Raw genomic sequence first — 26,140 nt, 5'->3', positions numbered from 1 at the left:
AGAAAATCGTAAACGAGCGCCGTGGCTATGCGAATCTTGATGCACTTTTCAGCACAAAACGTATCCTCCCCCTCAACCGCCCCTCCCGTTCCTTGATTAGACCAACAAGTCCTCGCGTCTACTCATGACGACAACAATGTCGTGATCATTCCTTTACAGTGCTCTTGTTGGGCAAAACCGCTCGACAACTTCCCCACTCTCTTCTCTTATCCCGAGTCTTCCGGACACTCGGTGCCTATTTCAGTCGGCGATCGCGCTCTCATCGATTGCGCTCTCGTCAGCTTTGTTGAGAGCCTCCGTATTCTTGGGAACGGTGATATTAGCACGAGCCTTGTGCTGTGCCTCGGCAAAGTGCTCCCAGTGCTCCGGATCACTCTCCTCCATGCTCTTGAGCGCAATATCACGATGCTCCTTGAATGCCCTCACAGGGCCCTTCTCCTTCACAATTTCAAGAAGCTCTCCGCCAATATCCTCCGCAAGTTCCGAGAGCATGCGTACGTGCTTCGGGTCTGAGCTGATATCGTCGATGGTACTGAATAGGTCCATCTGCTCCTGCTTGAAGAAACCAACACGGAACCGATGACCGGCCCGGAGGATCCGGCCCTCTTCCTCTGCCAATGTCTTGGCCATCGAGTTCGACCTCGACAGGGCTCCGGCCGCATTGAGCTCGGAATCATCCTCGTTATCCGAAAGAGCCAAAGAGGGATCCTCTGGTGGAAGTACAATTGGGGGCTCCACTGCTCCCTTGGTTTCGGCCCGTGGTCGGGTTGGCTTGGCAGGCTCCTCGCGTGTATCCGGATACTCGTCCTCGAAACGCTTGATGATACCCTGCAAGGTATCGTCCAAGAAGGTCAACCTACGCAGATTGTCCTGATCACCAGGGTTGGCCCTGGCTTTGGTCAGTGCTGGCTGGAGACGGAGCCGGATCTTGCGAGCTCCCATCAACAAATGCTTCGACATGTCCTTGGCCTTTCCTCCCGTTGATAATGTTGGCGCGGGCCTCGATTCACCGTTTTCGACCTCACGAATGAACTCGCCCGATTGTCTCCGGGACTCATCGCCCCGGTTCTTCAAGCAACAGGTCAGCGCCTTGACCACGCCGGTGCCTCCAATAACATAGTCCTCGTCGGGCGCCGAACCATCGAGGTCGATATCCTCGTCCTGATCCAGCACGTCGTGTCCGACAAGATGCGCAAGGACATCGGGATAAGTATGGTGCTTGTGATCATGCCCCTCAAGACCATTCTCAGCCAAAGTTGAAGCAAGAGCCGCGTTGACATCGGCATCAGGAATTCGTTCCATGTTCCGCAGGCAGTAGGCAACGACCTGCTTGGCCATTGCTTTGACGATTTCTCCAGACCGTTCGCTGGGAACCTCAATGTCCACACAGATGAGGCTCTTGGACACACGGGCAGCTGCGAGTAGGGAGGCATATAGAGCGCAGGCCTCCTCTTGGGCCTCCTCAGTCGTCGCGTCGGCCAGCTTCATTATCTCGGTGTTGTTGGTAATATTAATGTGTGCGAGGGCCTTGACCTCGGGCAGGACTTCGACCAGGGCAATCGCCTGCTCTGGGGTCATCTGAACATCCTCGAGATGAATGCGCTTCAGGGCTTTCATCTTGGGCAGATATCTGGATCAAGTTAGTCAACTGATATATACACACAGTAAGAAATTGCGAAAACTCACCTTCTGAGCAGACCGACGGCGCTGGGGGTTGACTGGAACAACGCCGGATTCTGCGACAGATCGATGAAGCGAAGCTCAGTCAACTTGGCCATGGTGGGAAGAATCTTGCAGAGAGATGACGGCGACAGGTTGCAGTCAGCCAGACTCATCGCCCATAATGTTGATTGATCGTTGTTGATGGCCGCCGCTAGGGCCTCGGTGTGCTCGCTGAGATCGTTTCCGCCAAGATCCAGACCCTCACAGTTACCGGCAGCGAGGAACTTGATGATATGCCGCACGCCTTCCTCATCGATCTGGTTGTGTGATACACCCAGCCGGCGAACACCACACTTTATTAGCCCGTCAATAACTGCCCCCAGTTGCTCCATGCTCAGGCCAGTCTCGCTCAGGTTGACCAATTCGAGAACTGAGCCGCCAAGACGTTCCCCTAGAGCCTTGGCAAAAATGTCTGATATACCTCGGGGGATTTGAACGCCATTGGGCAGTGAACCATTCTGCGGCATCTGAGGCTGGCGAGGGAATTGAATCTGGGAAAGGTCAAGGAATTTGAGGGATCGACAGAGGTAAGTGAAGAGAGACAGATGCTTCCAACCATCAGGACCGATTTTGTTGTTTCTCAATACAAGTCGTTCCACAACACCACCTTGCTCCTCAAGGTCGTGCTTGGGTTTCCCTCGTTTCGGGACAGTGCGCTTTGCTGCAAGGAGACCGGCCAAGATGACTCGTAGACCCTCGTCGCTCAGCCCACTGTTCTCCAACAACACTTCCCGAACAGGTACGACAGCCAGATAATCTCCAAGGGTGATCAGATCTGGTAGTTGGAGCCAGTAGTTAGTTAGATCGAGCTTGTTCACCATGCCAGTCGAGGACGAGTAATTGGACGAGTCGTTGAGCTGCTCAGTGATCTTCTTAAGGATCGGCGTCTCGCGTAGCTGACAGCATCTTCGGTAGATGCGAACAGGGTTAGTAGTTGGGTAAGACGTCGTCTTAGGAGCCTTGACAACAGGAGGCGTCTTGGTGTTGGTGGAAGAGTCAGTGCTGTCATAACGAATTTCCATGGGGATTGATCCATTGGCCTCTGCGAGCTTGCGCTTCTTTTCCTTCCTGGCCTTGCGCTCCTCCTCGCTCTTCTTTTTCTTCTCCTTTTTCTTAGTGTTCTCTTCCTTCTTCTCAGATGCTGGGGCCGTGTCGTCGTTGGTGGTCTCGTTCTTGGCGGCTGGAGGAGGAGGAGGAGGAGGAGGAGAAGCTTCAGTTCCCTCCTTCTCGGGCTCTTTGGGCAGAGGTTCCCCAGTGCTCTTCACTGCCCCATTGGTCTCCTTCTGTTCCTCTACAGCCTTTGGGTTTTTGAGGGCCTCCCCCTCCCCCTTTCCGTGACCTTTTTCTTTTGCACCTTGTCGACATTGTTAGGTTGTGCAGTTTCACCCTCGGCGTACCGAGGCATTGGCGCAATTTCGACGTCGACGCAGAAAGCCACCCTTCGCAATTTGGCGCAATGGAGTTCGGATATAGGACATCGCTCCCGGTTCTGGTCCACATTCAAAACCACCCTGTCGACCAAACCGTGTCCTAACCTACCACCAGGCGAGAGTGCACCGCTGGAGGACGAGGATAGACGTCTAAACACACCCAGGAAACCGGCTTGACCACTCTTTGGCGGGGCTGGTATATAAGGACCGTCACCTTCGGGTTTGGAGGCATGTTGCAGGACAGCATTCTTTGTATGCAAGAGCTTGGGAGGAGCGGGATCGGAGGCTGGACTGGGTGTCTCTGGTATTGAAGCCGGTGTTGGTGGGTTGGCGGGCGGCGAGCTGGAGGAGAACTTTGCAGAAATATTGGAGAACCATGAATTGCGACGGTGCGGCGGAGTTCCAACCGGAGTTGGTTTATCTACAGAATTCGAGCGCGAGGGTCTTCTTTGAGTAGCGGAGCCGTTGGAAGGTACGGCTTGGCCATTATTTGTACCGTTGGTATCGGGCGACGGGTTGTCTGTCGGGGCCGAAGCCGGCGATTTTGGTCTCGAAGTTGCGCCAGGAATCTGTCGTGGCAGGGCTGGCGAGGGACCCTTGGAAGGAGGTGAATTCCTTGACGCTTTTTCTACTCTCGAGGTTAGCTCGGAGTCGTCGTCGTGGTTATCGCGGGAGGCGATGCGATGGGACGAGGACGGGTGGCGACTTGGAAACATGCCTTTGGGAGCGCCATGGGTCATCCAGCTCACATCGACGCCGTGGACCTGCTCCATGCTGGGATGGCGGCAGCGACGAGGCTGAGGAATGTGGATAGGAGAATAATAGATGGGATGCTGTGGATATATTGGGGTGAAGGAATATCTCAGATATCGGATCAAGGGAGGGATTTGTAAAGGAAAGAGGAGAGAAGGTGTGTCGAGGTGGTGGTGGACGGCGGGCGAATGCTGGAGATGGTCGAGGGTGGGCTGGATTTGGTTAAGAATGGTTTGGCTGAGTGGAGGGAAGCTAGATTGGACTGCCCTGCTCAAGGTCCAGTAGTAGCAGGTACCCAGTAACTAGGTTGGAGTACCGGGAACGGTGGTGCGCTTGCGCTTGTGCTCTATCCGTCGTGTACAGGTACATTTACCTTTCTACCGGCATTGGTCGCCTAGCGCGAGTCGGACGCTGGCATGGCTCGCGGTCTCGGCCTGGAGCGGGACAATGATGACCGGGGGAGATAAACAACGAAGCTTCAGTCTCTTCTTATTGCTGTTCTTATTCATTGACTGACAAAGTTATGCGCAGGCGGGGGGCAAATGCGCGGGCGTACAAGTACTGTCGACTTGAGGCGAGGGAAACGAGTGGATTACATCCATGTATCATGGCCATTCATTCATCGCCAGCTCCAGCTCGGGTGCTTGCTTTGCTTGTGCTGACCAAGGCATAAAAGTAAACTAAACTCTGTACTTGTACCCTACTAGCTAGGGCTGGATCATCAAGCATGACGGGGTTTGTGGAGTCCTTGACTGACGGATAAAGATGGATGCATGGTTACTTTTCTGTACGCGGGATGGGAGGGGAGGGATCTGATTGATACCATTGACGGACAAGCTCGCAAAAAGGAGACTGACTGAGCAAGTGTAAGACCATGACAATTTCAAAAAGCCTTATCCCCAGCTCCAACCAACACAAACAAATCCCCATGATCAAACGGCAAACGGGTAGAGGAGGCTTCGGGCGGGCAAAGAGTGTCGGTAGGTACCCCGGCTTTATCGGCGTCAGTGCGAGCGCCGCGGCCGATTCTAGCGACCACCACCCATCATGGGTTGGTGAGATCCTGGATCCCGGATATCCAATCCTCGGAGACTGGGCACGGGAGAGAAATTTTGCTTTGTAATTCTGTTCCGTCCAGCCAGCCTTGAAAACCCCAATCCAACTTGTCGTGGTTTTCGGCCATCGAGATGTAAACATGGGGGAAAAGGGGTAAACCGCCATTTCGAGCTGGGGAGAATTAAAACAATGTCCCCCCTCGTGGGTTTCCTTGTGCAGCAACGTCTGATGATGTATCTCCCCTCAGCCCATGATGGGCACAGAGCAGAAATCGACAGAGGAGGAAAAAATCGTCACACAATTCATCACTCGTGATACCTGGTAACTGACAGGTTGCAGAACCCTCGAGGCGCACGTGTCTTGGAGGGAAATCTTGGCGAAAAGCGATGGATGTCATCAGGGTTCGCTGCTGTTGTTCCCCGTCACACAACATCTATGGGATCCATTTCTTTCTCACCTTCGGCCTTCACCTTGCGTCTTGTTCAGGAGGGCAAGTCCGGGGAGCCAATCAGGCTGGTATTGAAGGTAAGGAACATGACATCAAAGGGGTGAGGGAGGCATAAAAAAAGCAAAAAAAGAAAAAGGTGCCCAGAGATGCCGAGCTTCGTCCATTACGTGCCGAGACATGGAAGAATCCTTTAATACGCATAACGTGCATCCTCCAACTTTTTTGACAGCTACTGAACAGTTCCTTTTCTATCACGAACCAAACTGCCTGACTTTTCCATCTGGTCTCCGATCCCAACCTCTGGACATGGCTGATGATGGGATGTTTTGGCGTTACTTTCGGCTGCCCCTCCCTTGCACGCGCCACCCCAAACAGAAATCGTCACCAAGCCCGCAGATTGTCTGATGCGATGGGATGGATGGGGATACCCGCGCGGGTGCCCGCCCGCATCACGTCGGGGCCGGAATATGCGCCCGCTCCGAGAGAGAAAGACAGAATCGGGAATCGCCACGACGTTTACCGCTGAAACTAACGAAATAACGCCCGAGCCCCAGCAAACAAGTCTCTAGCTCCCCCTGCCGAGCTTGCTTTCCGTGGCGGTCGCTTGTTCATCGTCAACAAGAGTGCCGACCTCGGCCCGCGATCCCATCATGTTTTCCTGCTCGAGACGACTTTGATCTCATCATCATTCAAGGGTCCTGCTCCGTCAGTATCCACTCCCGGCGTCAGGTTCCGTTCCGTGGAGAGCGAGAGCCATTATTTCCCCCTTGAATGGATGGATCCCCCGCCTTCGTCACTCGCTTCTATTCTCCCGTGATGGATACATGCAACCTCCAGTACAATTCCGCCGCTCGGGACTGGACTGCAGAAGAGGGATATTTGTCAATCGCTTCCGTCAGCCGCCTCTAAGCAACCTCCGTCACTGTCCGAGTCCGAAATACCCGGAGGGAACCCTAACCCCAGCGACGGTGCCAGATTACTCATGCATCCTCATGCTCATGCTCCATCGGTCTGGTATAACTCTAAGAGAGATTAGCTCCGGGCCGTTTCTTCCAGGTCGCGAATGTCCACGAGATGCAAGACTTGGTTGGAAACTCTCTCAACCGCTGTCTTACCAATGAGCTCACCACTGTTGAGCCTCATGTAAGCAACAGTTCCGAGACTTGGCGATGGTGTCGTGCCCTAAACTCAATGACTTGAGAAAGTTCAACGTCAGCCCTGCCAGCGCTCTTTTGAGTTGCATGCACCTCTCAGACTAGGCCCACAACGGGCAAGGGCACACGCACACACATACAGTACAGTCCACACACTCACACCACACGACACAACAAGCACAAAACTTGGATCGAGTACAATGAGACACCCGTTCACCACAGCTATGGAATTTGGCGGGAAGGTATCTTTTTGATAATTCATTCATGTGACCCAGTGTACGGACCTTTCCTTTCCTCGAAACTCCAAACCCAATGCCAAGGTTAACAATCGTCAAATGCCCACACGGTTGAAAACTTTTTATTCCTCGTCCAGAAGCTCGGCGATGCGCTCCTGCACCCGCTTCTCCTTCTGCTCCTTGGTCTGCTTGGGGGTTCGGTACTTCTTGGAGATGGCCTTCCACTCCTCCTTGGTCTTCTTCTCACCCTCGCCCTCGGCCTTCTTGAAGGGGTCCTCACGGATGGCGGCGTGGGCCTCAGTGTAAAGGTCCTCAAGACCCTCAGCCTCGACATCGTCGTCGATGTACTTCTGGAACTGGCTGCGGTAGCGCTCCTCATCGTCGTCGGCGAGAGTCTCCATGTACTCAGCGACGTGGCCACCGTAGATGTAGTTGCGGAGGACGTCAGCGTCGAGCTCCTTGGTCTCGATGTCGTAACCGGGGAATCGCTTCTCGGAGTGGGGGACGAGGATACCACCGTCAGAGGCACCCTTCATGGCACCAAAGACACGGGCACCGGTGGAGGTGCGCTTCAGGCCAACGTCGAGGAAGACCTTGAAGGGGCGGCGCTCGCCATCGTCGGTCTCGGCGGCCTCGGTGAGGGTGAACTCACCATCGGCCTCCTCGACACCGGTGAAGTCCTCGTCGAGTCCGAGCTTCTTGAGGGCGCGGCGGGCGATGAGGAGACCGGTGGCGTAGGCAGCGGCCCAGTTGGTCAGACCGTGCTCGATACCGTAGGCCTTGAGCTCGTGCGAGTAGGCAGAGACGAAGACCTTGTCGCCAGAGATCTCAGAGGTGACGATCTGGCAGATGATGTCCTTGTTGGTGAAGCGGACGACGAGGCGGTACTTGGGCGCATTGTACTTGTTCTTGGCCTGGGTGATGAGGCGCTTGCGGGCGTAGTAGTCGGTCTTGCCCTGCTGGCGGCGCTTGTACTTGGTTTGGTAGCGGCTGTGATTTGGTCAGCGTGATTTCGTCTCAAAAGCAGAGCGAAGCAGAGGAACTCACCTGTAGTACGCGCTGTTCTTGACCAACTTGTGGAAAACCTATCGCACACCCCCGAGTCAGCAATTTGCGCTTCAGATTTGCTCATCCTCCTTCCGAAGCAACTTGCGGTGACTCTCGTCGAGCAATTGGCATTTCTGCCGAGAATAAAACATCTAGAGGAGTCCTCTGCTGAGCGACTCCCCCGAGATAGGCCTCAACTTACCATCTTGACGGTATTTGCCAACGACGACGTGTGATACTGAGGTTGGAAAGTTGATGGAGGGATTCAAAATCGGGCTGGTGGGGGATAATACTTTTCTGTGCCCTAATGAATCGCCAAAATCGCTTAGCTCGTGCCTGTGGACCTGGGTTGGGGACGAGGCACGTGATCCAGGACTTGGGGCCGATAAGAAAGCCTTATCTTGACAATTTTCCCCGCGGAATGCTGGGGAACCCATGCCGAGGCTCGTGGGTGGGGTTCCTCGGAGTTGAATGTCCCAAGCTCCGGCTTACACTTGGGTGTCCTCGTTGAAGAGTAGCACAGACTTGACTCCAAGACTTGACCGCTGATTTTCTGAACTATCATCATCATTTTCAGCACATGATCTCAAGTACCGTCAAACAAATATGCCAAAAGAAAAGCCCAAGGTTCTACTCTTTGACATTGGGGGCGTATGTGTAAGTAACCCTGGTGACATCAACACTCTTGACCATTCCCCCTTTCCGTCTCTTCCGGTTGCCTAGAGCTTTCTTTTACCTTATGAAACGTCGGATTGGCAAGTAAATTTCTTTCAATGCTAATATTCTCCAGGTTGTGTCGCCGTTCCAAGCTATCCTGGATTATGAGTTGAGCCTCGGCATCCCCCCGGATGGGTCAACTACTCCATATCCAGCACCGCACCCAATGGATATTGGCATCGGCTAGAGAGGGGAGAGATACCCATGGATGACTCCTTTTTCAGCGGATTTACCCAGGACCTTCATGATCAAACCAGATGGGAGGCATTCTACAAGAGAGAACAGGGCAGAAACCCCAAACTCTCGAAAGAGACGCCTCCTGTTCCCGATGTCGATGCGAGATGGCTATTCAACGAAATGATGACCGTATCAAGCAGTCCTGACCCTTGGATGTATCCAGCGCTGAAGAATCTCAAAGAGAGTGGCCAGTATATCCTAGCTGCTCTGAGTAACACCGTCATTTTCCCTCCAGGTCACAAGCTCCATGTCGACAACTTCTTTGACGAACCGGTCCGAGCACTGTTCGACGTGTTTGTTTCTTCAGCTCACGTTGGAATCCGCAAGCCGGATCCCAAGATGTATCAATTCGCTCTCACGCAAATTCGCGAACACGCAGAGACCTTCAAATGGTTGCCTCGGGGTCAGGGGCTAGGCTGGGATGAAGGCATTGAGGCGGGAGATGTGGTGTTTCTGGACGACATTGGTGAAAATCTAAAGGAGGCGCGCAAGCAAGGATTTCGAACAATCAAGGTGAACCTGGGGAGGGCGTTTGATGCTGTGGATGAGCTGGAGCGAGTTACTGGGCTGAAGCTCGCTGGCGACCATCCAAAGATACCCGTTGAGCCTAAATACCATCAGGTGAAGGCGAAGATGTAAGGTGATATCATAATGGGTTTGGAATTAGAAATTAGAAACTGAGTGAGATGCGTCGTATCTTAAATCTTTCGGGCAACATAGACGTAGAGAATGTCAGACACTTCAATCTTGCCGTCGACTGCAGCATTCTCCCACTCTTGCTTGAACTTGTCTCGGCCACTGGCTCTCAGCGTGTCCGCGATACCCGTACCAGCAAGAGGACCATTCAAGATCTGATCAAACTGCGCATCGGCTTGGTCGAGGTCGAGGTATGTGCTGCCGAGACCCAAAGCCTTTTCCACAATCTCTACCCTTTCGACCGCAAACCCCTGCCGCTCTAGTATCTCGCTGAAGGAGTGTTTGGACTTGATCCAGGTTCGATTCGAAGGGAAAGGGAGATCCAAGCTTCTAGCGACCTTTTCCACCAAGACGCCAGAGGGAAGGTTTCTCTCGTGGGTGATGTCGATGACGACCCTACCGCCCGGCTTGAGATAGTCGCGCCAATGAGCAACGACTTGCTCTGGATGCTCAAATAGGACAAAGGCGTTTGAGCAGAGAACGAGATCGAAACTGTCCTTTTGCACCTGTGGACATCCGGTCAAGTCGGTAACGTCATGTTGAACCAGCGTAAGGCGACGAGCTAGAGTTGGGTTGTCTTTGAGCTTCTCCCGCGCCTTATCGAGCATGGCAGCTGTGACATCGACGCCGATGACAGTGCCCTGATCGCCAACTCGCTCAGCTGCAATTATGGCGTCCAGGCCAGTTCCGCATGCCAGGTCGAGGATGCGATCGCCGGGCTTGATGGGCACTACATCTGCGAAGCGTTGGCTGTATTCCGGATGCCAGGAGTTCTCGTAGTCGGTTGCCCGCGGGGTATACATGCGCTGAGCCGAATCAACCTGACTCTCAAAGGAAGTCATCGTGTTTCTTTGTGTATGTTCCGGAGTGTATGCTCTTGGTTGATGGGATTGAGGGGTTGGTTGGTGGTCTTGTAGCGACAAACTCTATATTTGTAGTTCGAAGCGTACTTGAACGCGGCTACAGCAATCAATGTTGGTCATGACTGATGGTGAGTCGCCAAACCCGAGGTCGGCACACTATTGAACGAATTGACGCTTGTTCAAGTAGTTGATTGGTTTTTGATCACGACATTGTGTCTAGTGGTTGTTGAGTCATCTAGACGTCTCTCTGGACTGAGGGAATTCCATCACCATCGGACATGCATATTCTTCACATCCCAGATGCTGCCTTACACAGATCTATTGTTGGATAAGATAACAAGATGAAAGTGGAAGAACTCATGGCTTCTATTCTTGCGCCATCTTCTCCACTTTCCGCCCTTCCCGCAACGGCCCGCTCCCCCGTGCTGACGATGCCTGCCATGGCTTCACAAACGTCATCAGCTACAAGGAGATGGCATCTAGATCCGGGTCGAGTTTCAGCGGATGGGCTAACAATGTCGCAACGCAAGGCGCAGTCAGGACGAATGTGCAGAAATGTGCCTCGCCTCGATGCGGGTGCAAGGCCTGAGACCAGGGTGCCACTCTGGGGCTGAATCACTAGCCAAGACACATTTCCTACACACTCACAACTGACACACGAGAATAGATACAGACTGTACTGAATACTCAGAGTACCGTTGATGTTTTAATGTCGTTTTCAAGAGAATATACGATGCTCATACTCGGGACGAAATGAAGCCTCATCGTCGACAAAAGCTATCAGTCCCCCACGAGAAGCGATGGATGCTTGAGCTACCAACCAACACCTGTTGGCAGCTCCCTCTCTGTTACGAGTCTTCATGCAGCCATCACGAGGGGCTCCACCCAGCTGATCCCACCTCCCCCTTCTGGCCAGCATCATGACCCAAGTCGCGACAGTTAGGAGGCCCCCCAAGCGGGCTTCGCCTCGATGGGCGCTTAACCCCCATCTCGGGGTAGGCAAGGTAGGTGCTATATATCGTCGAGTATCTGCGGGAATGTTGGCATAGAAACCATCACCAACCTCCTCTTATCCAATCCTCTTATACCGTGGGCCTTCCTTGCACAATGGCCGCTTCTCCTTCTGTTACAACATGGCCTACCACGGCCTCCGCTCTGCGGGAGCTGCTCGGCATGGATGCCTGCCACAGCATGAAATGCCATGGCAAGACCCTGAAGAATAACAATCCGCGGTGCACTATCAATATCAGCAAGGCCGACTGTAATGAAGCGGCCAGGCTGCTCGACCAGATTGTCGAGCTTGGCAGTTTCAAGGCTGCTGAATCAATCCTCTCTAAGCTCGCATATCTGATCATGTGCAAGAACAAGAGGGTAGGCCATGGGGACAAGTTTGGTCCCATTCGGATCTCAGACTGGAGAGTCAAGCTTGAGTCTATTCCGATCCCTTCAGTCGAGGACGAGGAACAAGACGATACCTCATCAGAAGATGAAGTTGAGGATGACTCGCCAACACCTCCATCATCAGCCTGGCATTCAGATGCCGAGACTGACGAGGAGACTTCCACACAAGAGGACACCCCAGACTTGGCCACCCAAACTCCTTCATCCACAACAAACTCTCCCAAGACTACCAAACAAGCCAAGGTCGTTCACAAGTTTGAGCGCTTTAGCGTTACTCGATCAACAACATTCATCAACAAGAAGATCAGAAGGCTCTTGCTCCGCCCGCTCCTCAAAACCGAGAAATATGTAGATGGATATATCTATACCTACACCTTTCCAGAAAGCTACCACGACGCAGCGCCCTATCTCAAGATAGGGTTCGCCAAAGACGTCCAGGCGCGGATGGCTTGCTGGGAGACCCGGTGCGGGTACCGCCCCAAAGTCCTCGTCCAGCAGAGCGCCGACCACTACGTCAAGATCGAGGGGCTCGTCCACGCACAGCTGATCAACCAGCGCAAGGTCGAGGCGACGGGCTGCCCAGAATGCGGCATCCGTCACAACGAGTGGTTCAGCGCCAGCTCGCTGGACGCATCTAGGGCTGTGAGCCTCTGGGCTTCCTGGATGAGGCAGATGCCCTATGATGAAGAGGGACAGCTGAAGGGCAAGTGGAAGGCCCGCATTGAGGGTCTTGACATGAGTGATGCTGCCTGCTGGGAAGAGTTGGTGAATGCCATCTACGTTGACGACGAGGATGATCTCTCTGAAGAGGATGAGTTCCAGTGGTCTACTGACGACGAGTCTCACCACTCTGCAGAGGAGTACGAGATTTATGAGAGTCAAGACGAATATGATGACAAGAGCGGGTCAGACGATGAAGAGGAATGATGGTGGGTGTGAAACGACGCTTGAGATGATGATTGTACGATGTACGCGGCAATGTCTGGAGTTTTGGTTGGGTTGGCTTTGTTTGACTATAGATTTCTTCCGTTATGATACCCATAGAGTTGTTGATTTACATATTCACATATACCATGAGATCCGATATGTGACACATCAAATCAACTACCATCCAAATGGCCGAAAGTTCCATGCGATATCATTCAAAAGCCCTCCAAGCCGCGTCATGCCCTCTCCAGTCTCGCCGTCTCTTGCTTCCATCGAGAAACCATGCATAGAGGGCATCTTGTCAGCATGTTCACCTTCGAGTCTTGTCTCATACCACTCCTTCAGCAACCGTGTCTTGGTCGCCAGCTCCCCCAACGTGCTATCCTCGGCCTTTTCCTCTTCAGAGAGTGTATCTCCTGCCACGGCAGCAAATTCCTGCATCTCTTTCGTGTGCTGTGCCTCTGCCTTCTCAATATGCGCCTGTATCTTTCCCAACACGACGCTGAGGTCGAGTGTCTGCCGGGCGGCCTTGGGGTCCCAACCAGGGGCGTCGATGAGCAGTAGCCGTGCCGCCAGAACCATGACAAATGCAGCTTGATCAGTGGTTACAATGGAACGTTTTAGTATATCTTCTGCTGGGGAAGACAGTAGAAGGTCAAAGAAGGACCGTATGGCGTCGAGACAGTTGCGGAGGCAGATCAAGAGATAAACGAACGGGGCAACGCCTTCGTCTGGATGATCTGCCACCATAACGGCGGGCTCGTAAAGACGTACTAGAGTGTACTGATGATAAAGCTGGAAAATCTGATGATTGCTTGCAGAATCATTTCGAGTAGCTACTTCAGCAAGACGTTCCAGATCAGCTCGAAAACGACGCCCATTGCCTTCGAGGAGAAAAGCGTAGGGTCTAGAGAGAGTGCGCTCATGTGGTTCACCAAAGCCTTTTGACAATCTTTCGCTCATCTCGATAAATCGCACGAGATGTTCCAGGGCGAGGCTAGATGTCGCGCTTTGAGAGGCGGCTATGTTGTTACAACAGATATCAATATATGCTAAGTCAAAGGGGTTGCTTCGAGACTGCTTGGTCGAGATACTTGGATACGTCAGTGTTTTGCTGTAAGATACTCATATTTTACACTTACACTGAAAGAATGCAGTAGAGGCCAAGAAGACAGCATTGCTCATCCAAAGAATGTGCCTTTACTTCTTGACGCATCTTTTCTGTCAGGCCCGAGGTCCCAGACTGGTTGTTGCTGTTGACCTGCTCATGTGATGATGAGGACATTTGAGTAATTCCTAGCTTGTGTGCATATCCAAGACCAAGAAAAGCCAGGTTCGTAACCTGGCCTTCGTCGATGTAGCAAGTGTGCGCCCTGTTTAACCGCATTAGATAAAAGCAACGTACCGCAAAGTGAATAAACAACTTACCAAGCGGCGACAACTAGCAGACCTTGAAGTAGATCCAGAGTTTTTTCTTCCTCTACCAACATTCTATAGCCCAGATACGCAAGCGTGTTGCGTTTCATCTTTACAACTCTTGTTCTAGGCAATGGCGAAGCAACAAGCATGATGGCCCGGAACAAGAAGGGCTTCTCCTTGTATAAGTATTCGGCTGTCGTATCTTCCTTCACGGTCACAAAGGGAAAGTGCAATGTATGATTCCGGCGGAAAGTAGTCAAAGCAAGAGTTGCTTGAGGCCATGAAAGCCCAAACGGAGGTTGCAGAGGCTGGGAGTTCAGTGGAGAATTGACCTGCTTATTGCTCTTGGCCAGACTTCCGGCACCTGTAATCAGTCAGCTGAAGCTATTAATTACGGGAGCTTGCTTTGTTAGGTAGAAAAAAGGGCCTTACATACCGTTATTCTCATGCCCCCCTGAGACGGTGGTTTGCTCTAGGGTAGCCAAGCTTCAAGCAACATCAGATACCCAATCTCATAAATCTAATGTAATTTAACCCTACCTGTCACTCATTTTTATCCTCCTGGGCTTTCTCAAGCCTCTCGTAGTCTGGGGCAGGCATTCTGTATTCATGCTCTGGCACCTTTACCACGTTATCCACACGTTCTCGACGAGTAAGAAGCATAGGGGGGATATTCACCTGTCACATAGATGGCGTGCAACGTTGTCTGGCTGAAAACGACATTTCGCCTTGGCCTTTACACAAGAGACGCAGGATCTGAGCCGGCGCGGCGGGCTAGAGGATCTTTCCGCCATGGTCGGCGAGTGTTTTCGAGGATTGTTCCTGGATGGTGATGAGGTCAGTCAGCAAGTGGTAGTTAGACTATCCAACCTAGATTCGGACCAAGCTTAACCCGGCGTGACCTTCAGGGATAAAATATACTCTGCGTTCCACATTGAGACTGTGACCATTCAGGTATCTTCTATCGCACACTAACTGCCCAATATCCTGCCACCTCAACACCAATATCAACGTTTTCCAGTCCAGCCGCTTGCATCTCGCCTGTTGTCTCGTTATCGCTTCGTGCTTTTATTCGACTTTCCTAGCCTCAAGTATATACGAGGCTAGAACCTCTATATCTCACTGCCCACATAACTAATGAGCGCGGAACTCTCAACCACGAGAAAAAGAAACTACAATATCAAACATGTCCTGTGAGCCATGATACATAACGAGGAACAATGCCTCGAGATTGGTCCAGGCCTCGACTCCCTTCCCTTCCCTTCCTTTCATCCCGCCTTGAAAACGCCAACGCCAACCCTGAATCAAACTGTAGTGGTATCTGTTTGTAAAACACATTCTTCCTGACCTGACACAGATGTCTTATATCTCCAAACGCCGCACCCAGGGCCCAAATCTCCATTGGGCTGCTCTTGCTTCTTTTCCGCTCGCACATATCCGCTTTTTGCACCCCGTTAATCGTCGTCTAGGATTTCAATCACGGTCGCTCGTGCCGGCATGATGGATTCAGACCGCCGGGTATCCCTTTTGGCCACTGTTAGGGGTCTCGGCCCAGGTGACTCGTCATCATCAGAGTCATCTGGCTCCTCGACAGCACACCACACTCCCGTGGCATCTATCGTGATGGCCTTTGTCCGCGTGTCACTATTGGCCACCAAAGCCTGTCTAACACCGACAAGGTAGTCGTCAACCCAGAGACTGCTGGGGCGGGCATCCTGCCCGCAAATTGGGCATTTCCACACATCCACCAGCGAGGGCTCGTCCCCTACTTGCGACGCTCCCCCCTTGTTGTGCCGGTTTCTGAGGCCGCGTCTGGAGCCACGTCTCCAAGTCGAAGCACTCAAGGTGTTGGCAATGAGCCCCTCGAACAGGAATGTTGAATCTGGTTGCGCTGAAAGGGTCTGCCAACGAGACAGTCAGAGTCTCGTCCTCGACGATGACATCGTCAGAGTCCGAGCCGCGTAACCGTCCTTGTATCTTCCGCTTCGTGTCCTCCATTGGAATTCTTCGTCCTGTCTCGATCATCTTCATGGCAGAATCGTGGCTGATGGTCTCCACAATCTCAACTGCCAAGAAATACTTGACGCTCAGTCTTTGATTTTGTGGATTTTGAGGAAAACTCAATCTTAAACTGTTCTCGCCCTCAACCAAGAAGTCGGTCAGCTCCATTGGCTGATCCTTATGAAAGTGCTGCTTTCGACGCAACTCCATGCAGGTACGGTTGAGATCGAAAAAGATGTAAGGAGGCCACTGTGCTGCTGCCAGCACCCAATCTGCCTCTTGAATCACTGTCTCCTTGGCAGACCGCGCGCAGGTACGAAGTCTGTATCGACAAGAGCCTTCAGAGTAATAACAGTATGGGAGACCTTCTCCTTGAGTCTTCCTGGCAAGCCTCTGCATATGATCTTTGGGCACGTTGAAGCTGAATATTCGTAGACCTGTTTGTGGCGCAATCAACGTGGGCTGAAGCGCGAACTGCTTGATGTATTGGTAATAACGAGTGTTTGCCGGTTGTGCAGGGACGCGTCGAGGGCTGCGCAGGCCAACCTTGTGCAGACCAACCTGGAGTGACACTCGGCCGTACGGGCTCATTGGGTACTCTGTCTCAGGGATTGGTGCGAACGCCCGTCTCGGCGGGACTGGTCGGTGGACACTAGGTGTTTGGTATGCTTGATGCTGCGGCATCAATGCTTGTACTGGGTGAGGGTAGTTTGGCGAAGTGGGTGTCAACACGGCATGCTGCATGTGGGGAAGAGGTTGAACTGCTTGATGGGGATGCATCATCTGCGTATGAGGATGTGCCATTGGGGCCGGGTTCATGACTTGACGAGGCCCTGATTGCGGAGCTTGTTCAATATAGTGAGACTGGGCCGTTGGAGGATGTTGTAGGTAACCCCCCTGCGCATTGGGAACTGACTGCGATGGGTATGCAATAGAGGCTGCTCTCCTTTGCGGATGGAGCGGTGGTCCATTTGATAGGAGAACAGGAGCCTGGAGTTGGCCCTGGGAGGGCATGACAGGGGTTTCCGGTGTACTCTGAGATCCATTCCTTGAATGTGATGGTGAGGGCCCAGCACTGGCCGCCCCGGGTAAGGATGGTGGTTGAATCCGTGGGGAGTAATAGTTGGTAGTAGATGGAGGCGGAGCTATCCGAGGATCGGCTGGCACATAGTTGGGACCAGACCTTCGATGCTCCTGGAGGGCCGGACTGCCCGGTGGGGGGTGCTGGTTGGTGATTGCTGGACTTGACACTCTGCGATCGCTAATCGAGGGACGCGGGGCCAATGCGTCGAACTGAGGCACTGAGGGAGATTGTGCCAACGCCGGTGATGATACCGCTGTGTGAGATGGGACTACAGGCGACTGAGGAACTGAGCGTTGTCCACGTCGTTCAGCTATCGGGCCAGTGTGAGTGATTGCAGGAGAGAGCATTGTATCTATGCGTTGGAGGAGAGGTTAGTAACCAACACAATTGTAAAAGGGGATAGGCAACGTACTAGGTGGGAGTTGTTGCTGCTGTCGTAATTGTTGATGTTGGATTTGGATCTGGTGACGTTGATGTTCTTGCACTACAAGACTTGAGTACTGGGCTATGATCTGAGACCGAGCTTGGTTGATCTTCTCAGGAGCGTCGCCGCGATCGGCCACAGCAGCTTCATTAGTTCGATCCTTCTCAAAGATGTCGTTTATCGCATTTGCTACAGGGCCGTCTTTAATGCCGAGCCATCTGCGACTCATGGTAAAGAACATGGCCTGTAGCCCCTGGGAAGGGCAGCGAAGTACCTCGATCAGCTCGCAAGCAAGGAGCGGATGCATCCGGCTCCCAACGGATTGAATGAGATTATACCAATTCAATGACAGCTGGATCAGAAACATGCCAATGTCCTTGGCCAGGGAGGATGGATGAAATACTCTCAAGACTTCCGCCAGAGGAACAGGAAAGTTGGCAAACCATTCCAGATGAGAGACCGACATGGCTTGGTTATTTCTGAGGACGGTCTGCAATGTTTCAAAGGAACCATCAACTTGACTAGGGTCGACTAGACCCTGGAACATCTTGTGAACTGGTGCTTTATCCAAGGACCAGGCACAGAGGATTTGATGAAGTGCGATGTAGAAGTGATCGGTATTTGCACATGCTTCAATCAAGATCCTGTAACGAGGTTTCTCGACATTGTCATTCAGAAGTCCCGCGCTATCGCATCCTTTCACGCGGCTAGTAATGGTTTCTTTCCATTGCATAGACAGGGCCTGGTTTCTCAACTCGTTGGGTGTGGCCGGGCCTTGAACACGGGCGCGCTTCGCCCGATGTAGATGTACATCAGAGGTAGGTCCATTAGTCCTTGCCCTGGGTTCTGAAGGCGCAACAACGTCGATCTGCGCGTTTGCTGGGAGGGATGCTGGTGGCACCGCTGCTTGGTTGACCAAGGCAGCTGGAACCTGCGCGCTAACTGGGAAGAGTATCGGCAATGTCCCTGCTTGATTGACTGAGACAGACGGGGTAGAGTCAACGGTCATGTTACGGCTCGGCGGTTCGGTTGGGAGTGGATGAGGAGGCGTAGAATTCGAGTTTTGCTCCTGGAAAGCCGGAGCAGTATTTGAAAAGGGTACTGCGCCGTCTCGGCCCACGCCGTTAGGGAGAGGGTGCCTCGATGCTGTGCCCTCGGGGTGGGCGGTTGGCAAAGTGTTGGCGCAGTCGTGCTGGTTTGCAACATTCGGGCTCGGTGCGTCAGTCAGTGCTGGGGAAGGGAGGACGGTTGAAGCTCTAGAGAGTGAGTTAGCGGGAACGACAAGTCTAAGAGCGCTTGTGCCATGTATTGCGAGCTAGACAAGCTAAGGCTGCCAAGCGACACTAGGTTATTTTCCCCAGACCAAGCGTGACGCAAGGCCTGGATGAAACTGCGGCAGATAGGAGAGAGGACTCTTCCTGTACCTAATTGTTTCAACAGGAGCTGTCGGCTGATCAACAACGTGACCGATGGAAATGTTCTCATGCTGTGGAGCAGTCTCGTTCGGGGTAGGCAGGGGAGCGGTGGTGACGGGTTCGGTAGCGGGCTCTGCTGTTGGGCGTCCTCGCTTTCGAGGTTTGACCTGGGAGGGTCTGGGTTCCTGCCTGGGAGCGAAGTCTGTAGATGAGCCGGTGGTCATCCAAGAATGATTGCGACCGCCGAGGAGCAAGTTGAGGGTTTCATTTGACGTCGCGATCTGATGGGATTCGGAGGGAGGGACGGCCCTTGGCTGGATTGACCTGGATGTTTGTGGCATTTCACAGGTTGGTGATATCTGGGGAGGTTCTGGAGAGGCGATCGCGTATTAGCCCGGGAGAAGGTCGTAGTAGAGACGAGATCGTGAATACCATCTGGATGTTATCTGGGGATCATGCTCAACGTCGTCGCTTTCTAAAGTCCAGAGCCGACAGGTTAATCATGATTCGCCGGATGGTTGCGCGGAGGGCGAGGGTGTCAGCGGCGACGTGCTGGCGATCGCGAAGCCGAGGTGAGCAAATCGAGACAAACGTGTCGAGGTTCAAGTCGTCTGCGAGCGAGGATTGGAAGAGGAAGAAAACCAGTACGGTGCGGTGCGAAGGAAGGTGGTTGAATCGGCAAGCGGCAGGTGGCAGGCGGAGAAACCGTGGGAGACGAACGCGGCAAGTCCAGTCAAAGGTGCAGCGCAGCGCAGTTGTAGCGCAGTGCAGTCGCAGACCCCGGGCAGGGGAGAGAACTGGAAGGAACCAAACGGATGGGGACGGGGAACCTACAGTAAGGCAAGAGTGATGGAGCAAACAAAGAAGATGGGCTTGGGCAAACGTGATGTTCTCTTAAGCCATCAGCCAACCCATAAGCCGTCAGCCGGAAGACGGCTGTTGCTCGTTGGGACCCAATTCGCCGCCTGGTTGGTCTTGGTGCTGCAGTGTTGGAGCAGCAGCCCGTTTGTATGCTCGCCGAGGCCGTTCTGCGATTGGGCTGACACGGATACTGTGGGTGGAGATATTTTCTTTGGGAGGGGGATGTAGCGGGGAGATGGGTCGGCCAAGACCACCAGTGCCTCACGACACTTGCAAGGTGGGTAGGTGCTGCAAGTAAGGCAGACTGATTTCTTTCGTCTTGAAATACTTACTTGAATGGAGGCACACATGGCGTTTCGTATTCCTCCCATCTTTGAAGGTATATATCTAGTGTTGAGCCAACGACTTCTTTGTCTCCAAAGCCATCTGCCCCCTGACTGGTCCGACCTGGGCAATGTGTACGTATTGAATGTAGGCAAATCCACTTACACACATGATTGTGAATGCATCAAATTTCAAGTTTATCACACACACAATTACATAACTAATATGATCCTCGATGACGAGAAGAAAACGTGAAGAACCCCCTTCTCAAATAGGAGGCCCTCGGATAATTGCGTCGACGCACTCGAACCCACTTGAGCGTGCTTGGCTGCTATGTCTTGCTTGATTCTGGCATGCGTCGAGTTGTAGATGCAGGACTGGTGATGGTATCCACTTGGATCGGGTAGTGTGGACACGGATGTAAAGTCCATGATTCGTCTATTCCCGTGTTTCGATGAAGATCTAGGTTTTCTCAACAACTGCTCCAACTGGTCTTGTGCCTGTCGATATCTGGCGTTATCAGGAACGCTGCTGTCAATGGCGTTTGACTCGCCCATCCACTGAAACGCAAAAAGACCTCGCACCTGAAAAGACCGAGCGAAAAGACGCAATTGCCCCTGCTATGATCTGACAGTGTTTGAAGTCGATCAAACAACCAAACTTCAGGCATAATAGAGTTATGCCGGACGCTTCGCTTCCATGACCCCGGCGAAACAAGACCACCTGCGGGTGCCCAGACGCTACCTGAAGTTGTGAGCACCAGAGTCAGGTAAGTTGAGTTGAGTTGTTGGGGGCCTCACTGAGGGCGCAAAGTGCAAATGCACAGCTTATCCCATGGGCGCCTTCTTGTCCGTCAAGCCCCCTTGTGCCTGCTTGTAGGCTGTCTGTTCGGAGTAGGTACTGTACCTAGATGCGGCAGGAACGGGCAAAGTGATAGGCAGGCACCACGATGTTGCAGTCGGTCGCTCGCCCATCCATCCATCCATCCATCCACTACGAAGGTCCGAACACGCCGCGCATGTCCTTCCTTCCATTCAAGATTTGCAGTCCCGTAAAAATTCTTTATTGAATCCCCGCGATCGATACTAAACCTGAAAACTTTTCACTTCCTCTCTATCTACCTTCTTGCTGCCTACCTCTACCTACCTAGACATCCTCCTCCTCTAGAAGTGCACATTCGCAATACGAGCTTTTCAGCTTCAGTCCCGGCCCATCTTCTGTACAACACTGCGCGGTGGCCTTTGCCATCATCAGCGGCTCGTTGCGTCACCCTCATTCGCTAACTGTACCACGTCTCCTTTGCCAATCTCCCGTTCAACAACCCCTCGTCGCCATTCGTGTCTCTCGTTCTCGAATCAACCTATCTCGTCCCGTGCGCGTCCATCTCAGCTCTGCCAAATCACAGAGAACCACGGCTCGGCTCATCGACAACGCTTGACTCTGTCCTGATTTCACCACAAGCCCACTGTGTTGGCATTACATCCCAAAATAGAATCTGCAAAGGTTGGCCGCATCACCCAATCCCGGATACCCCCTGGAGTGGAGGAGCTCAATGCACCTCTGAAGCAACAAAACCTCTTCCAGAACCTTGCAATTGCCGAGGAATTCTGGCCTTTCAATAATTTCACGCTTCTGACAAGCATTTTCAAATCCAGACAAGATCCAAACTATCATAGTTGTCCCCTCCCTCGTCTTCACCCTTCACGCCCTTTTCAGTATCGCATCTGCTTGGATTACCACGTCCAGCCCACCTTGGTAAAAAGTCATGAACAACTCGGGTCGCACCAATCGCAGCCCTCCACGCTAGGCCCTCTCTCGCCCTGTCCAGGGACCACGGTCCTCTCCCGCCTCCCCAACCGCCGCTCCACTACCTACAGCAAAGCATACCTTAGCGTACCATTCGAGAGCACCACCACAGCGCACCACCACAGCCACAGCGAAGCTCAGAGCACCTCCAGAACCCGACAGCGCAACTCCATCATCTCCAGCCATCCCGCCGTAGAGCGTCAACCAGGCAGACAACCCGTCCTGGCAATACAGGCTCGACGGATGGCGTCTGTTGAGCGTCTTCACCAACTTGTTTCTCCCTCCACCCACGGATAGACTCCTTAGGCCTCCCCCTCGGAACCGCGCCACCGTTCGGGCAGAGTTTAAGCCGCCCTTGAACCACCACTCCGTTTCTCGGTCTCTCCGGCCTCGACCAGTTCGCCATCAACAATCTTGCCTCAACCATCACCAGCGCATCGCTCCGTCACATCATGGCCTCTAGGGGCCCTAACGAAGGCCCTCTACGGCCTGAGGTTGGCGACACCCTGATCGTGATACGTAAGCTTGCCTCCTAGCCCCTCGTTCTTTCTTCGTCAAACTGGTGATGCTGACGAATATCTTCGACATGCAGACGATTTCCAAGCTCGAAGCTCCGATGAATTGAGTCTTGCGAAAGGCGACCGAGTCGAACTCATAGAACGAGATGACGAGTTCGGCGACGGTTGGTTTCTCGGTCGCCACATGATAAACAACAACAATGGACTTTTCCCCGAAGGTCTGCATCCCGATGCTATCACCACTCCTGCGCGAGAAATAATTGACCATCCGTAGTCTACACCAGACCCGCCCCCAAGATCGTTCCTACGAGCGCCTTTAGCGCCGCAAAAGCCCCAACTTCTCACCATGATCCAGCACAAGACTCGAGGGTTATAGGCAGCGCGGATGCCATTTCAAGGGAGGAGCCGATTCCAAACCGGCAATCCGTAACGATTCCCCAACAGCCGGTGACTCTCCCTTTGAACAATATGAAATCCGAACCCGTCCTGGCTTCGAGCGAACCCCCCATTCTGCCGACCTTGAACCATCTCACCTCACCAAGTCAGGATAGCCCTGTTCTGCACGAAACCCTCAACGTTATCAACGAGCATATCACGGATTTGCGATCGCCGGCGAGCAACGGTGGACTCCGAGCAACAGCGACCGATTCCGGAAGCGAGTATAGCAGCACACCCCTCGACCACCGAGCGTCTTATATTCATGGCGAGGAGACTGACGAGGAAGAGGAGGACCTTCACTCACGCGCCGAAGTTGAAGCTTGGTCTCCCGATGATGTGGCTGAATACCTTTTCACTTCAGGCGTTGAGAAGCACCACTGTGAGGTTTTCAGAGACCAGGAGATTTCTGGTGAGGTTCTTCTGGGCATGGATCAAAGCTCCCTATTTATCAAAGCGTTTGATCTCGGCTCCGTTGGCCGGCGGTTGAAAACTTGGCATAAGATCAAGGCACTGCAAGATGAGGTGAATACTCACGGCCTAGAAACGCGGCGGTCGACACAGACCTATGGAAACGACGGCGTCGAGGAAGTGAGACGCACAAGGAGTCGAACAAACACCATCACCAACCGGCCAACATCTATTCAGACGAGACGACTTTCTCTTTCGCAAACCCCCAAGGCCTCGCCGACGATTGCCACACATCACGCGCAAGACAGCACAAATCGCGCCAGCCACATCAAGAGACCATCCGCCGCATCTGTTAGGGAATTGCATCACTCACGTCGCCATTCTTCGTCGACCGACTTCCGCAATGCTGGAACACCTGTCGCCCCCGGACTGTCTCCCACTCCTAAGATTACCAACACTGGCACCTATCCAGGAGTGGATGTTACACACAAGAAACAGCCATCGTTCGATCGGAACTGGACTCTGGGGAGCGCTTATTCTCAGACCTCACCCCGACCACTATCGTCAACAGGCCTCCAGGATCTTCTGAGCCCCCCTGGACCGGACGCGCACGACAACTCTTCGGTAGAGATGGATCGGGGTTATTTCTCTGGTACAGACGTTGAAGGTAGCAGACGACGGAACCTACTGCGAAAACGTGACAGTGGGGCAGAGTCGAGAAAGTCAAGTTATGCAGAAGAGCAAAGAGTTCGAAGCGCCACGGCCATCTCGAGACAGTCAAGGTTCGGAAGTGTTGGATCCATGGCAGAGGGCGGCATGTCTTCAGCGGCTCAGAAGTATTATGGTATCCAGTCAGGTCCTCACCGGCGAACTGCGTCAACAACTTCGGACTCGATTAGGAATTTGCCTCCAGCCGGTGAAGCTCCATCGCCCACTGTCACCAAACTGGACACTTCAGTTGGATCAGCTCGTTCAACGGCGTCGCCCAGCACCGCTAAGCATCAAGGATTCAACTCGGATTGGCTCGCTTCGGTGGTCAACAAGCCTATTGCTTTGGCTGGAGGCAAGGGTATGCGCGCGATATCCGACAACCTTGGCCTTGACCGATCCAAGGCTGCAACACCAACAGACTCAACAACTAAGGAAATTATGGTGGAATCACCGTCACGAACCGGGTCGACAACACCCTCGGCCGGAGCCAGCTTTGATCTTGAGTCTCCGGATACCGCAAAGAGCCCCAGCACGACAACAACGCAGTCGAACAAGAAGGGCGGAAAGAAGGGCAAAAAGGAAACGAGCGCCTACACGCGCGGCTTGCTCAAGATTTCGCCCAAGGAGGCGATGAAGGATGCCGATTATAGTGGCTGGATGAGGAAGAAGAGCTCAAACCTCATGACAACCTGGAAGCCGCGTTTGTTTGTTCTCAAGGGGCGTCGGCTGGCATACTATTACTCGGAGGATGATGAACAAGAGAAGGGCCTTATCGACATCTCGTTCCATCGAGTTCTCCCTGCCGATAACGAAAAGCTAACAGGCCTCCACGCCACTCTTACAAGCGTTGTCGGAGGCCAGGCAATTCCTGCGGACCCTGCTGACGCGCAACTGGAGAAGGGCGACGATTCCATCTTCATCTTCAAGCTTGTCCCTCCTCGCGCGGGCCTTTCGAGAGCAGTGAACTTCACCAAGCCAACGGTTCACTACTTTGCTCTCCCCAACTTGAAGCAGGGGCGATTGTGGATGGCAGCCTTGATGAAGGCAACGATCGATCGTGACGACACCAAGCCCATCACAACGAGCTATCAACAGAAGACGATTTCTCTTGCCAAGGCCAGGCAGATGCGGCACCGCCCGCCGGCGTTGATGAATCTCGATGAGGGCACTGAGGAGAATGCTGCCGCTGCTGCTGCGGCAGCGGCGGCGGCGGATAAGAAGGATGCCAATGGCCTGGGCATCTCATACGATGAAGCTGACAGTGGCGTTTCTGGCGTGGATAAATTGGCTGGGCAAAAGGCTGAGGATGCCAAGACCAGTGTCGAGGCAGAAGAGAAGGACGCGCCACATGCCTCTTGAGGTCCACGAGATTTCCTCTGTCGTGTAGGGGCAGACACGCATAGGACGATGAATATTTGAGGCGACGTGCCGGGTCACCGGCGTCAACGGAGGGAGTCTTTGCTTTGGAATGGTGTGAGGCGTTTCGGTTCTTTCCTTGAGAATATTCCCCTTTCTTTCACAACTTTTCTCCTCTTCTCATATAGAAGTTTGTCTTTGTTGATACCTTGGGCTCAGTCAGGAGAGGACACCAAAAGTCTATCAAGAATGGGTGAGCCAGAAGCAGATGGAGGGAGGGAGGGAGGAGGAGGAAGCTGTTTACATGTTAATCTACGCACATGCGTATGCTACGGACGCAGAAACACGAACGAGCAGAATGACACGTAAGAGATGACGATGACGAAGACGGCTTCCTGTCAGTCCTTTCAAAAAAAAAAGATATGGAGCGATGGATGGGACGGATGATTTGCCGGATTTGGGAAGGGGTTCTGTGGATGGGTACATATTAGCGACTTTAACCTCTTTTTCTTCCTCTTTGTTTGTAATCTGAGAAGAACCATTTTCTTGGTGACGAGATGGAGCTTTGCTATTATATGTGCGGGTTTGAGAGATCTCTGTTGACCAGAATCTCAGGGGGAGTGGAAGTGTGGGTGTTGCGAAGGCAGACAGACAGATAGTTATCCAGCACATGTGATATCACACGAGA

General features: G+C 53.0%; 8 protein-coding genes across 8 annotated transcripts; 3 read left to right on the top strand and 5 right to left on the bottom strand.

Moving 5' to 3' along the window:
- Nucleotides 1–240: 240 nt before the first annotated feature.
- MRS44_007591 (uncharacterized protein) lies at nt 241–3,925 on the bottom strand (the record flags this gene model as incomplete). Its single annotated transcript, XM_065620586.1, has 3 exons — nt 241–1,630; nt 1,687–3,076; nt 3,262–3,925. The coding sequence occupies 3 exons, from the start codon at nt 3,923–3,925 to the stop codon at nt 241–243; spliced, it is 3,444 nt and encodes a 1,147-aa protein (XP_065476658.1).
- Nucleotides 3,926–6,921: 2,996 nt separating this feature from the next.
- MRS44_007590 (60S ribosomal protein uL18) lies at nt 6,922–8,051 on the bottom strand (the record flags this gene model as incomplete). The annotated part of the gene is made up of 3 exons (XM_046273782.2): nt 6,922–7,789; nt 7,847–7,884; nt 8,049–8,051. The coding sequence occupies 3 exons, from the start codon at nt 8,049–8,051 to the stop codon at nt 6,922–6,924; spliced, it is 909 nt and encodes a 302-aa protein (XP_046134403.2).
- Nucleotides 8,052–8,767: 716 nt separating this feature from the next.
- On the top strand, nt 8,768–9,439 carry MRS44_007589 (uncharacterized protein; the record flags this gene model as incomplete). Its single annotated transcript, XM_046273783.2, has 1 exon — nt 8,768–9,439. One exon carries the CDS (start codon nt 8,768–8,770, stop codon nt 9,437–9,439), a length of 672 nt encoding a protein of 223 aa, XP_046134404.2.
- Nucleotides 9,440–9,498: 59 nt separating this feature from the next.
- MRS44_007588 (uncharacterized protein) lies at nt 9,499–10,338 on the bottom strand (the record flags this gene model as incomplete). The annotated part of the gene is made up of 1 exon (XM_046269324.2): nt 9,499–10,338. One exon carries the CDS (start codon nt 10,336–10,338, stop codon nt 9,499–9,501), a length of 840 nt encoding a protein of 279 aa, XP_046134405.1.
- Nucleotides 10,339–11,466: 1,128 nt separating this feature from the next.
- MRS44_007587 (uncharacterized protein) lies at nt 11,467–12,687 on the top strand (the record flags this gene model as incomplete). The annotated part of the gene is made up of 1 exon (XM_046269325.2): nt 11,467–12,687. One exon carries the CDS (start codon nt 11,467–11,469, stop codon nt 12,685–12,687), a length of 1,221 nt encoding a protein of 406 aa, XP_046134406.1.
- Nucleotides 12,688–12,864: 177 nt separating this feature from the next.
- On the bottom strand, nt 12,865–14,657 carry MRS44_007586 (uncharacterized protein; the record flags this gene model as incomplete). Its single annotated transcript, XM_046281093.2, has 5 exons — nt 12,865–13,780; nt 13,830–14,060; nt 14,116–14,470; nt 14,543–14,592; nt 14,647–14,657. The coding sequence occupies 5 exons, from the start codon at nt 14,655–14,657 to the stop codon at nt 12,865–12,867; spliced, it is 1,563 nt and encodes a 520-aa protein (XP_046134407.2).
- Nucleotides 14,658–15,792: 1,135 nt separating this feature from the next.
- Nucleotides 15,793–20,646, bottom strand: MRS44_007585 (uncharacterized protein; the record flags this gene model as incomplete). The annotated part of the gene is made up of 6 exons (XM_046273784.2): nt 15,793–17,543; nt 17,604–18,871; nt 19,040–19,354; nt 19,524–19,860; nt 20,240–20,338; nt 20,520–20,646. The coding sequence occupies 6 exons, from the start codon at nt 20,644–20,646 to the stop codon at nt 15,793–15,795; spliced, it is 3,897 nt and encodes a 1,298-aa protein (XP_046134408.2).
- Nucleotides 20,647–22,473: 1,827 nt separating this feature from the next.
- On the top strand, nt 22,474–25,455 carry MRS44_007584 (uncharacterized protein; the record flags this gene model as incomplete). Its single annotated transcript, XM_046270840.2, has 3 exons — nt 22,474–22,540; nt 22,614–22,757; nt 22,814–25,455. 3 exons carry the CDS (start codon nt 22,474–22,476, stop codon nt 25,453–25,455), a joined length of 2,853 nt encoding a protein of 950 aa, XP_046134409.1.
- Nucleotides 25,456–26,140: the final 685 nt, after the last annotated feature.

Source organism: Fusarium solani, assembly GCF_023522795.1.
Source record: "Fusarium solani strain SB1 chromosome Unknown bctg00000004, whole genome shotgun sequence".
Taxonomy (NCBI): Eukaryota; Fungi; Ascomycota; class Sordariomycetes; order Hypocreales; family Nectriaceae; genus Fusarium; species Fusarium solani.
The sequence above is the reverse complement of the archived record's forward strand: the minus strand, read 5'-3'. Positions and strand labels throughout refer to the sequence as shown.